General features: G+C 44.0%; 1 protein-coding gene across 1 annotated transcript in view; it reads left to right on the top strand.

Moving 5' to 3' along the window:
- LOC138246319 (GTPase KRas-like) overlaps positions 1 to 15,211 on the top strand; it is an 82,125-nt gene extending 66,914 nt beyond the window's left edge. Inside the window, exon 5 of the mRNA XM_069200816.1 lies at positions 14,429 to 15,211. Within this exon, the coding sequence (XP_069056917.1) occupies positions 14,429 to 14,542 (114 nt within the window). The 3' untranslated portion in view covers positions 14,543 to 15,211. The remainder of the gene's footprint in view (positions 1 to 14,428) is intronic.
- The last annotated feature ends 205 nt before the right edge of the window (positions 15,212 to 15,416 follow it).

Raw genomic sequence — 15,416 nt, 5'->3', positions numbered from 1 at the left:
CAAACATCTCTCACACTAATACTAGTGGCTCCCACATGGTCCTGTCTGCCCTGGTTCACAAAATTACTGGACCTCTCTGTAGTCCCCCCGCAAAGAGCTCTTCAACTGGCCAGATCTCTCTCTGCACCATCGAGACATCGAGCATCCAAATCCCAAGGCTCTCAATCTGATGATCTGGCTCCTGAGGTCACAGAATTAGGTTACCTGAATCTAGCACCTGAAAGTACGGCCATGCATAAGCAAGCTTGTAGGCTCACCACTTGAGCAAGCTATGATGCTAAATGGAAGAGGTTTGTTTGATATTGTCACTCAAAACAAATTGATCCTTTCAATCCCACTGTACAGAACATTACCTGCTTCATTTACAACTCTCTAGGCTAGCATTCAGCTCCATAAGGTTACATCTTGCTGCACTAGCTGCCTTTCTACCAAAAAAGCCTTTATGGAGGGGGCTTGAGAGAGTAATTTCACCACGGGTTCCCCCCTGTACCTTCATGGAATCTTAACATTGTCCTTACAGACTCATTGGCCCTCCATTCGAGTCCCTGCATACCTGCCTTCTTAATTATCTCTTTTGGAAGGTGGCATTTTTAATTGCTATTACCTCATATAGACATGTTATTGAGTTCCAGGCTTTAACCTTGGAAGACCCTTTCTTCAGCTCCAGACAGGGTGGTCCTCCTCAGCAACCCTAAATTCCTCCAAAAAGTTGTCTGACTTTCATTTCAGTCGGTCATTTGAGTTGCTGTGTTTTTTTTTTTTTTTTTTTTTCTTCCCTGAACCAGAATCTGTTGCAGTGTGCTCTTCACACATTAGATATCAGAAGAACCTTTATGTTCTACAGTGATAGAACAAAACGTTTAAAAACACTAAACTATGTTGTTGTTTTTCGCAACCTCATAAAGGAAAGCCTATATCCAAATCAAGTATTGCTAGATGGATAGTTCAGTGCTTTTGAACTTTGCGCTAATGCCAAAATAACTGTATCTACACCTCCTAGAGCACATTCTACTCAGAAGAAAGGGGCATCCATGACTTTCCTTGGAGACATTTTAATAGCTGACATGTGCAAAGCAGCAACTTGGTCTATACCACACACTTTCACTAAACACAATTGTGGGGATGTTCTAGCACACCAACAAGCCAATGTATGTCAGATAGTGCTCCATATGTTTCCAAACGACTTCAACACCCACAAGTTAAGGAGGACTGCTTTACAGTCTATGCAAAACTGTGTATCTCCAAACACATACCTCAAAAGGAATATTACTTACCCTGTATGCATCTGTTTGTGGCATGTCGTACTGTAGATTTACATGTGCCGACCCTTCTACCTGAATACCTGTGGCCTTTGCAGTTTACTTCGTATACACATGAACATCTCTCTACTTACGCAATTATTTTACACTCCATTTTCACCCACCTCCGGGATGTAATTTAAGAATGGAGTTGATGCCCATGCGCATTATCACCAACAGGAGGAGTCACTCTGCCTCATGACTCGAAAGACTTCATTCAAGAAAAACAACTTGCACACATCCAGACCCAACACTAGATGGCAGCAGTATGCAAAGCATATGATTCTACAGCACTACATGCCACAAACAAATGCTTAGAGTAATCTGTTCCTTTTGTCTGATTACTGCTTCAGGAAGGCTGATAGCCACTTGCATATTTCACACTTCATTATGCCCATGTTGCAGGTACTCCTGCTTGGAGATGGCCCTGGTGCTACCTGCTATACAAAATGATTTACACAAAGCCTGCATTTAGAGAGCAACCTAAGAAGGACACTTGAAAGAGAACTACCTCAAACAGATAGACATTGGAGATGGTTGACCCACACCCCTTTTGGAAAAATGTGTATAATAGCTGGATCAAAACTCTGTGTTTAGACCCATGTTCTTTTTGATCAAGGAAGGGACTGCTCCACAGGATGCTTGAAGGACTATTGTGTGTGACCAGGGCTGGTATCTGTATGACAGTCAGCCTCTTAAAGCTGAAGGGAATATTACCTGAAGTCTGCACTAGTGCCTAAAAACCTGCCTGCTGACAGAACAAAGGAATGTGTGTGTGCACCTTCAGTAGTTAAGATTGTCCTGAAGTGGCCCAGTATGGCCCCAACGGCAATTTAATTACCTTCGGTAACACCTTATCTGGTAGAGACCCATACTAGCCGCGGATTCCTGATCTTACAATTCTCCCCAGGCATGAGACTGGATCCGGAAATGTTTCCTCTGCAGTACCTCTGCATGTCGGTAGAGAGCATTGAGTGACTCCACAGAAATGTTGTCTCCGGACATGACGTCAGCGGAGTCCATATAGTTTGACCCCCTCCTGACAAGCTGACGTGAGTTTTTTTTCTGTGATTAGACTCCGAACAACAATGCAGAGCCACATAGAAACCGGCAGAGCAGTGGTGTATATGCCAACTAGGATGTAAAATCATTACCACAATAACGGAACGACAGCAGAGACTACCTTAATAGAGACTGAAGAGAACACAGATCTGAAGCGGGGAGGCTGGGTGGGTTGATAAGGAATCTGCGGCTAGTCTGTCTCTACCAGATAAACAGTTACCGAAGGTAAGTAACTTGTCCATCTGATAGACAACTAGCCGCAGATTCCTTATCTTAGAATTAGATACCAAAGCAATAACAACCCAGGAGGAGGGTTGGGAATGGATCTAACCAGTCTGTCAATGAACAGCCTGGCTTCGAAGAGGAAATACGCCAGGCACGAGACAGACCTGGTGAGAAGATAATGTAAGTTACCCATAATAAATAGATGACCGACATATCAACAGGGGATATGATAAGACATGACTGGAAAGCAATGTCCCTGAAGGGAACATGGTAGTGACCACGACAAGTGAGGCACGCAGAGCTGCCAATACATAACGGAATGATTAAGCTGGAAAAAAGTCACAGGTAACAACATTTGTACTAGAAGGACTAGAGTAAACATGCTAGGGAAAGCTGTATCACTGCAGAAATAGAAAACCCCAAAATAGAGCATACATGTGTAGGAACAGACACAGCGATAACAGGAGGACATGATGTATTGAAGTAAATAACAGAACACCATAAGGTGTACAAAGACAAACAGCAATGGGTGGCCTAGAAGAACTAGGAGAAACTAGCTCTAGTACCCAACGGGACAATAGACTTGGAAGGACAAAGAATGTCCAGCCCAAAATGTGCAAGAGCACATGTACACCATAGACCAAACAGAACACTATAGGTGAGATGGTAATAGAACTCTTTTTTTAGCGGAAATGGTATGGCATTCGGTAAAGGAACCCAATGTCCCTGTGTGCTCACAATACAATGAAATAACCTGACAGAAAACTGAAGGGAAGGAAAAAACACCCTTCAAAGAAAACCGCAGTGATGAGGAAACAAAGGTGGCCGTCAAGGGTAACAGAAGGAGGAGTAACTATCTGCTCAAAAAGGCCGACAGAACTGTGCAGTACAGAAGCACAGAACACAAAACAAGCAAAGCAATCAATGGGTAAAAACAATAATTGAAGAGGAGGTGAAACAGCCATGGAAAACCCAAAGGTAAGACCAGGGCAGAAGAAGCAAAGACATGAAAGATGAGGCATGTCAACAGACAAACCTAGCTAGAATAGAGTCCCACCACTTAAAGTGAGGGTCTGTAACCCTGACCATGAGGCCACGGAAAATTCTTAGGTTGAAAACAATAGGATGCTGAAGACCAACAGATAAGGCAATGTCTGGAAAGGAGCAACGTAATCAATCGTAGAAACCTGTTAGGTTCGAAAGGAAGACACCTAGTGGACCGAGAAACAGTCCCACCACAGAGCTACAATAATTTAGGGCCAGGGAGGAAACGTAGGAAAAAGTACCTGTAGAGGTGTGAACAGGTAAGAAAAACACATGTCGAGGGAAACCACCCTCAAAGGAGTGTACAAAATGTTAATAACAGACCAGATGACACCCAACAAAACCATTAGTTATGGAAAGAATACTGGCAACATGATAGTGTATGGTGGCAAACATCATAAAGCAAAGATAGCGGTCAAAGAATCCCGCCAAGAATGACATACAAAAAAAAGTATGTGATTCCACGGCATAGATGAAGAGATAAAAGGTGGGCTGTTTGAAGAGACACACCTGGAACAGAACCTTTTATCATCCTGTGAGAAGGGTAGTGACCGTGAGCATAACGCCATGCGGCATACTAGCATACCGAGCAATGTCCATAAAGGAACTACGGCAGTGGACATGGGTCGTAAAGAAAGGAATTTATAAACACTGGTTAAGCAACTGAATTGATTCAATCTGTGTTTTTTTTATTTTTTTATTCATGGTCATTCATGACACAGTCAGCCACCAAGACAAGAGGAAGGTAAAATTAGAAACTTCAAAGGCACTAAATGTGGTCCTGCAGGTGGATAAAGATGAACTGAACATAGCCAATATCAATAATAAATCCCATAGAAAACATAGGAGAAAAGACCACCTCTAGAAAAGTAGTAATGCAGTGCTGATGGACAGCAAACCTAAAAACAAGCATTTTCAATGCAACGGGTCTCGCATTTGTTCGAGTTCGAGCTATTAGTGTTGTAAAGCAAAAAAAACACACAGTGCGATAGCGCTATGTAAAATGCAGCGCAATTGCGCTGCGGGGAAAATAAACAGATAAAGTAGTCCGGACCCCAGGCTGTTTTTTTTTTTTAGTACTTTACCGGTGCTGTGTAGATAGGCTAAACACCGGAAAAGGCATGATGTATGCATGCCTTTCACAAATGAAAGAAAGCGGATTTTAAAACGCAAGCCCACGAACCAATGTGACTGACTTTGGCATGGGCGTGGTTTGAGGCCCAAAGAGAGATAACAGAATGGATGGAGCGCTTTGCACTCGCCCATAATAATGTAGGAAATAAATTGCTCCCAAAGGAGTACAAGAAAAATCCCAACTGGGACCAAGAAGGAGGAAAATGTAGTAAATAGCTCACACGAAAATGCTCGAAAGAGCCCTGGGCAAACCAATCTCTACAGAACAGAGATATATCTATCCGCCTAAAGGTAAAATGAAGGAGAGGCAGACTTGGCTGAAAGCAGGCAAAACAAAACACACACCTCTCTCTCCCATTTAACTCCCTCTATGTATTCGATATTATGATTCAACCCACTATATCAGACTTCAATAGTTTTATTTAAACAAAATATAGATACTGATACAGCAATATCTAAAAAAAGAAACAGATATACAATTCCCCCCCATATAACAAATCACACACACAAAATATCATAAGACTACACAACACCAAAAAATGTAACCAAAATGACATCAAGACATCAACACAACAATCACATACATACAGACAAACACGTATATATAAACTTCACTTGAAAAATATCACATTTACTATAATACACTTCATATATCAAAAAGCAAGTGGTCAAATAACCAACTCTAAGTTGTAAATATTGCATAAATTTAAAAAAAGAACTGAGGTCAAAATGATCACAAATCTCCAAATCATTCTAAAAAATTCAGTTCCAGTATTTTCAGAGATAAATGTCCAGAGTACGTGTCCCCATCATAACACAAGGCTATGGGTAAGGAAAGACAGTCTATATGTATTTAACCCGGATTTTTCTTAATGTTGAAATCCACTCAGCCGAGTAATAATTCACCGTTGTCGTTGACATATAATTTGCTTTTGCTGACGCGCGTTTCAGTGGACTTACACCATCCAGTTCAGTCACAAATGTGTATGCCACCTTCATCAGGGCAATATGTAAAAAAAATAAAATTTAAAAAAAGGCACGTCCTTTTCTTTTTTTTCTTTTCTTTTCTTTTTTTTAATCTAAATATGAATTGAAACACATATAGATAGATAGATAGATATAGATAGTTTTGGTTATATTGCCTTCTTACAGGGAACTGTTGTAATACTTCCCGTGCTCCACGTGCATAGAAGTGAGTGTGCACTTTCAAAATGTGACAACCACCAAACTGGTGATAACATAAAACCCCTTATCCTACACCTCATGTTCAAGTGATCTACAAACACATTGAACCACGTGCCCTACACCCATTCCAACAAAAATAACTTGGCTGTCATACCTGATGGCTTGGCTGAAAGCACAATAAAAAGAGACCTAATATATGTGGGAAGAAAAGACCCAGAAATATGGAGTCGATCCACAGCTGTGGCCTTGCCGCAGAAGTAGAGCTGCTGGTCTATACTGCTATATAACTGTAGAACGTAAACGGTGCGCAGTACCACTATTGCAAGTGGAAAAAAACACCATATAAGGTAGATAATTTGTAAGAACAATGCTTCTGCAAAAAGTAGGAGTACACTCTGGAGCCAAACCAAAACCCAGAGGACTACTTCAACTGTAAGAAACAACAGTAAAAGTTGGGCACGCATAAAAACACACCCGCAAGGATCACAAAAACCTAAAACAGCATTCAGCTGTGTAGGTGATTGGGCTCAAAGGTGGACGGAACATTAGTCTTCACTATGAGAATCTCAAAAGCAGAGCAAAGTGGAATCTGCACGTGCGCCATAAAGATTTGCCATCAAACGGCATGTCAAGCGAAGAATCCCTTACTGGAGCAGAAAAAAAAATGCTCTTAGACAAGCCCTTTGATGTATTGTAACTGATGCAGCCATCAGTCGACCAACTGAATCGGTGGTAACCATACCAGAGTAAACCATGATTTTGGCCGCCTGCTGACAATCCTGTATCAAGGGCAGAAGGCCAGTACGAGCCTCCTCAGTAACACACACACTCTACTGAATCCCAAAGAACATAGGAGAAGTGAGCTAACATGCAAGAGGGGTTAGTGGAATGTAAGGCAGCACTAGAGGAGGTGAACATCTGCCTTCCAGCAGCCATCAGCTGTCTGGTTTCTCACTTTAGCGGGGCAGGAGGGATTTGCGCTACGTCATGTGTAGCACAGAAACAGGCTGGTTCCAACACCCAAGAGGATGTCGAAAAGAGCCTCACAGTACAGGAGGATTGGTTCAGTAGAAGACTGATCAGGATGTAAATCCAGTAACCGATCTCAACTTGTCTGCGAAAGCAGTACTTGCTTCAGTTTCCAAACCAGGTGACAAGAGTAGACTGGACGCCGGCTAGGAATCGAGGCCACTCGCATTGGCTAACACAAACACCCAATCGTTGAAGAAAATGGAATGGGGCCTTTAAAAGGAGGCTGAGGATGTGTATGAACCTCCAAAGGAAGATCAAGAGGGCCAACATCCAGATCTAATGGCGCAGCTTTTGACATCAGCCGATGTTGAGAGGGGGAACCCTCCTTGGAAGCGGCGTAGTCGACTCCAGAAAATCACAAAAGGGGCGTCAAGCGAATTCCGGTGAGACACAGGCGCCATGGATAACGTCTGGATAACCGGATCGGGCGCAGGCGATGGAGGCTGCAAGAGGCCGTGCATTGATGCTAGTCCGACTCTGGAGTCTAAGTCGAGAGGCTGAATGGGCACCGAGGACAGAGCCACCGGTGGAGACCCCATCAGAGCACTCGCCACCTCTTTAGGGCCCAAAGGCGTTCCAGAGGGAGGGGAAGACCCAAAAATAGTATGCAGGGATGAGTAGTAGTCCTGCATTATGGCCAGAGTCACCCCGGTGCCCGGATAGGGTGGAAGGGAAGGGGTTGACTCAAGCGCAGACTCCACTGGAGGAGAGGTGCGCAGGGGTGGTGACGTCTAAGGCCGTGTCGTCACTCAGGAACACTTACCTGGGTACGCCGATGGACCACAGGACGTCGCAGGAGCCGTACACGAACGACTGGGAGAGTGCTCTCGAGACCACGAGTAAGAAGACTGACTCAGACAACGCCAAGAAGATTACTGTTACATCTGTGCCACTCCTGCGAGGACTAGGGCTTCAGCCAATGACGGGCATCGCAACCGTCAGCGTCGTGAGTGCACAGATACCATAACACATTGAATGTTGGTCTGAAACCAACATCTATTGAGCACAGGACCTATAACCTTAAAACCTGAAGGCATATACCCTGCAAAAAAATTTATTTGTAGAAAATACCCGTAAAAAATAGGGTAAAAGGCCAGAGTTATACTGGTATTCCGGATCCGTGTTGCTGCGTGGAAAAGAAGAAAACTAATGCCAGCGCGCCGTGAGAGGGACTATTTGGACTCGGGTGACATAATGTCTGGAGACGATGCTGGGGAGTCGATTGATGCCCTGTACTGATGCGCAGAGGTACTGCTGAGGAAAAGTTTCCGGAACAAGACTGACGCCTGGGGAGAATTCTAAGATGAGGAATCTGCGGCTAGATGTCTCTATCAGATAAGAGTACTCTGAGAAAGTGGACTTCCCTAAATAGTGAAGCCAAAAGTGTCCCATGCTGTTAGGACATACACTCCTTGTGCACTGCATCAGAATTTTGCAAATACAATCACTGCAGTGGTGTTGAACAAGAAGGTGTGTTGTTACAGTCCGCAGAGTCTTGGAGATCCTTGAACTACGAGACAGCCAAAGACACATCACCACTTACAAAATGCCACAGAGGCCTGAACTGCCATGTCTGGAGACCCAGCTGTTAAAGTTGTGCTTCTGCCCAATACGTGCAGCTTCTACTCAGTCTAGCTATTCTTTTTCCCAGAGGGAGCTGTCACTTAGGCCCTGTTAGTAAAAGGTTGGTTGCCAGCTCAAAGAGCGAGGAGATATGATGGGCCCGCTGCACCGCTTACTCTTCAAAAGCATTCAGCAGCAGGTAAAAAAGGGCTTGGCCTGTAAAGTGAACAAGGGGTTAAAAGTGGGTAAAGGGGTCTGGTGCGAGGAATTTAAGACTTTTTGCTGTAGTGAACATGTAGGCTGAGAACATTTGAGTTGCGCTTCAAACCAGTGGGATAAATGAAAGTGATCACCTGTGCCTAATTAATGCCTACGCCTGCATCATCATAGGGTACAGTAGACATTAGAGTAGGAATCTGGCCTTGTGTGTGGTGGACACTTATTGTGTTATCAGCCTATACCAGGTCCAGGTATCCCCTATTAGTGAAGTGTAGACAGTGTCTAGAAAGACGGGGATCTCTAAAGGTAGCTGTGGATAAGCAGCCAAGACTTATCTAGGAGACATGCAAAGCTTATGCAATATCACTATTGTCACACAGCAACTTATTGCACATGAAAGAACCACAGTGTTACAAAAATAAAGATACTTTATTATAGTAACGCAACACTAGAATACTTATAGGCAGTTCCCCCTCCAGCTGGTAAGTACACACTAATTATGCACAAAATAGCAATCAATAAGTAGGATAGGAACAATAAGCATTGGTAATACTTAGTGAAAATAGCAAGGGCCATATAGTAAGAGTGGAATGCGAGATAGAGTCCCCCACCCAAGGATGTGGAGTTGTTAGAGGGGAGCTGAGTGACCCCATTCCTCCACCCCCATACCCGCCCCCCCCCCCCCCCCCCCCCCCCCCCCCCCCCGCGACCAGGGGACCAGTGGTAAGTGCCAGGATGATTTAGGAATATGGGCGAACAGGACCAGACAAGAAGAAACCAAAGGTGGATTCTGGTAGAAGAGGACCTGCAAAAGGAGGGGACAGAGTTCAGTCTTGATGGACAGTCCAGTGGGGGCAGGAGCCCCTACCCTTCTGAGAATGCTGAACCAGGTCGACTGGGGAAGAAGCCCAGCTGTGGATCCCAGGAGCTGAAGAGGAATCCTTGGAGCGGTGCAGGTGATGTCCCACGTTGGTTGTCGGCTTGCAGATGGTTAGTGGTGCAAAAGAACAACCAAGTCTTGGCAAATGCAAGAGGAGCAAAAAATAAATGTTGCAAGGCTGAAGAGGGACAGCAAGGCCTAGGGGACTTGACCCTTGGAGGGGAGTCCGAGGTGTCCCTCGGTAGTCATGAGAGCCAATAAAAACAGTTGCATCCCCCACAGGCAACCCACTGGCAGCAGGCACATTAAGTCGCAGTGAGGCCCAGTCAGCACACCTGAAGAGGAGTCCCACGTCGCTGGAGCAGCAGAGAAGAGAAAGTGCTTTGCAGGAAGAAGTGCTGGGGGCTGGGGCTACTCTGAGGCTGAAGATCCTGTGTAGCAGGAGTAAACATAGCCTTGGTAGGTGCAAGAGTCTCAGTGCACAGGGGGACTGTCCTGCAAGGGCTTTCCATCTCCAAAGTTGGAAAGCTGGCAGAGGGGACCACTCCAGACCACCACCTGTGAGGCAGGATCCACACAGTTCCGGAGAAGAGCAGATCCACTTAGCCGGTCGTCCTTGCAGCTGGAGCCTGCAGTTGCAGGGGAGTGACTCCTTCCCTCCAAGGGAGATTGCTTCTTGGTGCAGGCTGAAGTCTCGCCGATCTCGGAGGATGCACAGCCAGGGAAATGTTGCAGTTGCTGGAAGGAGCCGGAGAAACAATGTTGCAAAGCGGAGTCTTTGCTGGAGTTGTAGATTGTTGGTTCCTGAAGAGTCCTGTTGAGGTTTCAGTTGCCAGCAGATGAAGTAAGCGATGCAGAGGAGTCCTGCTGGAATCTTGCTAGTCGAATGTGGGGACCCATCCTCAAGGGAGTCCCAAAATAGCCCTGAAAAGGGAGTTTGTTTAACTAGTAATGTGACCACCTATCAGGAGGGGGCTGTGATGTCACTTGCCTGACCTGGCTACTGAGATGCTCCAATGGGCCTTTGCACATCTTGGTTTCAAGATGGCAGAATTAAGTGGCCACCTGAAGGAGCTCTGGGTACCACCCCTGGGGTGGTGATGGACATGGGCACTCCCCTTTCGTTTGTACGGTTTCGTGCCAGAGCAGGGACCAGGGATCCCTAGACTGGTGCAACCCAGTTTATGCAAGGAGGGCACCAAATGTGCCCTTTAAACCAAACCAGTTGCTTGGGGAGGCTATCCCTCCCAAGCCTTGTAACACCTATTTCCAAGGGAGAGGGTGTTGCCTCCCTCTCCCAAAGGAAATTCTTTGTTCTGTCTTCCCCTGCTTGAACTGGTCAATCAACACAAGGGCAGAAACCTATGCGAGGGGTGGCAGAAGCACGGGCTGCCCGGAAAACCTCAGAAGACTGGTAGGAGCAATGCTGGGAGTCCTCTAAGGAGCCCCCAGAGTGCATGGAATCATACAACCAATACTGGCAACAATATTGGGGTATGATTCTGACATCTTTGATACCAAACATTCCCAGTTACGGAGTTACCATTATGTAGCTGGACATAGTGACCTGTGTCCAGTACACGGGTAAAATGAGTTCCTCGCACTTATAAAGTCCAGTGCAATCAAACTGGAGTTCACAGGGGGCACCTCTGCTCATGCAGGGGTACCCTCACACACGGGGGCCCTGCACCATGCCGTCTGGACAGCAAGCCTAAAAACAAGCATTTTCAATGTAACGGGTCTTGCATTTGTTCGAGTTAGAGCCTACCAAAGGGGTGACTTAGTTACCTGGTGCAGTGACCTGTGGTGAAAGGGTTCATGCACCTTTTCACGTAGGCTGCAGTGGCAGGCCTGCTGACACATTTTGCATGGGCTCCCATGGGTGGCACAATACACGCTGCAGCCCATGGGGTAACTTCTGATTCCCCAGTGCCCTGGGTACCAAAGTACCATATACTAGGGACTTATAAGGGGGCACCAGTATGTCAATTGTGGGGTGTGCAAAGTCCTAGGCTACCAAATTTAGAGGGATAGAGCACAATCACTGGGGTCCTGGTTAGCAGGATCCCAGTGTAAACAGTTTAAGCATGCTGATAGCAGGCAAAAGTGGGGGGTAACCATACCAAAAAGAGGGTACTTTCCTACAATTATTGATCCCCCTAGAACAGAGAGATGATGCCACAGGAGGTGGAGCACAGTACTAAACATCATAACTGAGTTAAACCCTAGATATTGGAGGCAAACATCCTTAAAGACCAGTGATTGAGTCCAGTAGCCCGTGCTGGTGCTTTGGCCCTGCTGAACAGGGTCTGACAACCAGCAGGTCACAGAAAAGGCAGACAATAACATCTCCGTTTGAAAATGAATGCACCATTGGTAGCATCCTCCACCCAGGTCTCCTTCACCCAAGTTCTAGGTGCACTTCAATCAAATGGCTTTTAGCCTTGATATCTTATTCAAGATGTGTGATGGGAGCCTCTGTTATAGGTTTCCATTGTTGAACTTACTGCTTGGCTTCTGAGTACATGCAATATTAACACTTAAAAGCCCTGCCAGACTTCATAAACAGAAGAGGTGAAGTATATTCTATAATAATTTGTAGACCTTTGAATACAATATATTCGTGTGTCTGGTGAAGCAGGAGGTTTTTATTTGGTCAGTTGTGAGTTGCAAGTGTAAAAAGTACATTTGACTGTGATCACTGTAGGAAACCCACTGATCTTTCTCCCAGTTCTTGAAACAAGACTGCTCACTTGCCAACCTCTGGACAACATTGCATCCAGTTTTAGAGAACACTCATGGACATAATTGACTTGAAATTAGCCTTTTTTTTTTTTTTTTTTTTGCACCAAGCAATCTGCTTCATGGGTAGGAGAACAGACTGAGAAACTCAGTACCACAGGTGGTCTGATAATCCTCGGAGGGAAAACTGTGCCATTTCATGAAATCGCATGACCAAAAAAAAAAAAACTAGCAATTTTGTCATACACTGTTGGGGATGATAAAGGCATTTAATCATACTGATCCACACGGACCAAATAGGCTTCATTAGATGCAGGCAGGCAGAGATAATAGGAAAAGGATATTGCACAGAACTAACATTGCTGTCAGATGTAAGAAGGAGTAGCTGTTGCTTGCTGAAGAGGCGTTCAGCAGGGGTTAATGGAGATTTTTAGTGGAGACCTTGAAGTCAAGGGGCCTTCAGAACAAATTCCCCTGATTGTTGATGGTGTGCTATAACTGGCCGTGAACTTGAAGCTACTCTCAACCCTTTACTTTTGGCACTAACCTTTAAAATTGTGAAATTAAAATAGGTTTTGAAAATGTATGTGCACTAATGCTCCCACTCTGTAATCCAATAAACAGCAGACTGGTGCTCTTTGATTTGCTGGTACCCAAAACAAAAAAAAAACACTGTTGTACAAGTATTCGTATAGATTTTTTTATGAATGGTTTTGAAACACTTTTTAAACTTCTTTCCCACTAGTGATCAGTTAGTCACTACTGATTGCTGAACAATAGTATAATACTTATGTCGGATTTGTGTAATCAAATACATTTTAGCTAGAATGACTCATTTTATAAGGTGGTCCATCACTGTGATTGCAAAAACATGTTTAAAGAAATGCATCTTGTACGTTCAGCTTTCTTCTGTTTGCTCATAACACCCTGTGTTTATCCATAATGGAGGTGGCTTCTTCAATATTGACTTTATCACCGCTTAACACGGCACTTAAACTCTTACTACATAGCTTCCACTGCTACACCAGACAGCCACAAATTGATCGAAAACATTCACATAAAGTTATCTCAGTTTTTGAGTTCACTAGACTGAATTACTCTTCACCTGGCCAATAGGTGGTCGAGGCTTCTACTTCTGGTTTCCCCTAGATTGAAATGCTAATGCTAGGATATTTATGCTTGCAAAAACTGCACAAGCTCCCTTTACCCATAACAAGCGATAGCGTATTGCCCTTGTTAAAGTTATGTGGGTTTGGTTTCATTGAAACCTAGCTGCCACCATCCCGCTTCTAAATGTTTGATGTATGAATTCTTGCCATGTGTAGGAGGTGAGGGAGAATGGTCCGGCTTTTTACGTAGGAGTAAGTACAAACTGTGTAGAAGTAAATACAAATGACTCCTTTTGATTCCAGGATTTGCGTGTAGAAGTTCACGTCTACAAAACCCACCTTTCAACATAATTCTCTGGTTTATATGGTATAACATCTGGATAGCCAGAGAGAAAAGGATGAGTCTGCTATTAGGTTTGTGGCATTGTTGCGGTGTAGCGATGGTCACCTCCTGTCCTGGGGAGCACATCACACACGTAGTGAAAAGAGGAACAGGTTGAAGAACAAAGAATGGAAGAACTGTTACGTTGAGTAACATTTACTGTGGAGTAGAAAGCTGCTAGAAGACCATCCGTGAAAGTCTGTTATTTTATAAAATTATAGTTTACATATTTGGTGCAGAATGCTTGGTTATACCTTCCTTACTTAAACCGAAAGGAATCAATACCAGCACACCTTCACATCTTGAAGTTGGTACTTTTTGCAAGATTTTTCCCAGCCAATGAAAGGGGTAGGGAGAATTAGCAACACTTAATGAAATGAACAATACTCAAACTAGAGAAAGCTGTTACAGGTAAGTAATTGAATATTTGAGATGGGTATCTGAGATTGCATAGCACGTAAGACGTAACAGTGTCACAATTTTGTACTGGAAACACTAATTCTTTTTCCTTTCTCTTGTTGTTTTTATCTGCTGCATCATTGATTGCTCTAAGGGAGTTGAAGATGCTTTTTATACACTTGTCCGGGAGATCCATAAACACAAAGAAAAGGCCAGCAATGGAAAAAAGAAGAAGAAATCCTCCAAGAGGAAGTGTATCCTACTATGAAACAAGTGAAGCAGTTCATACAGACACCCAAATCAAACCCTGCCAAGAGCCTATCTTTTTCCTGGCATTCATCCTAAGAGCAAGTGTGGAATTCTAGAAAGCATGCAAATTGATACCTACAGAACAGACTTTCCTTCTTATTCTCTGAATTTGAGCAATTGAATCAACAGAGGGTAAACCCTCGAAGCGAAACAAAGAAAAACTCCACAGTTTAAAAGAAACTATGTTGTAATAAGCCTTAAACGATGTTAATAACATGAAGGTGCTTCTTGGAAATTTTGAATCCTCGATTTTTATCTTCTTCCTTGCTCCTTTTTCTTTGAACTCTTGCTTTGTTTTCCTTCTTAGCAAGTAGAAGGGAAAATGTTTACAGGTCTGCTGGAAAAACCCAAGACCCCATTATCTCCAGAGTAAATTGAGAACTTCTGTCTTGTCTTGTTCTCGCTACACTGCCATTATGAAAATGCAACAAAGATGAATTTTACTAAGCCTCCAAGATGAATTTGTTCAGCCCTCAATCCCTTCTGTTTCCATCTAAACCAGTGTAGCTGTTTATGGAGATGGTTAATGTTGAGAAGGTTGTTCCCGTAAGCCAGAACTCCGAATGAGCCACAAATGACTGAAAAGCAGAAAGGATTTTTCAAAGGAAAATAAACCAAATCCTCTTAATTTGTGTGGGTTTTTTCTGCAGTGGTTATATTTGCAGTGAAAATGAAAAAGAAAAGGTGAATGCCTCCAATGTATTTATTTTTTAGTCAATACATGAAATCAGGAAACTAATCATTAAATATTCTGCAGATGCACCTGTGCTTTGGTGACAATAGAATATTGTTTTTGACCTATGGAAGAGACCATGGGGACTTAAAATCACTCA

This window comes from Pleurodeles waltl, chromosome 7 (assembly GCF_031143425.1).
Source record: "Pleurodeles waltl isolate 20211129_DDA chromosome 7, aPleWal1.hap1.20221129, whole genome shotgun sequence".
Lineage (NCBI taxonomy): Eukaryota > Metazoa > Chordata > Amphibia > Caudata > Salamandridae > Pleurodeles > Pleurodeles waltl.
Note: the sequence above shows the minus strand (reverse complement) of the source record. Positions and strands in the feature narration are given on the sequence as shown.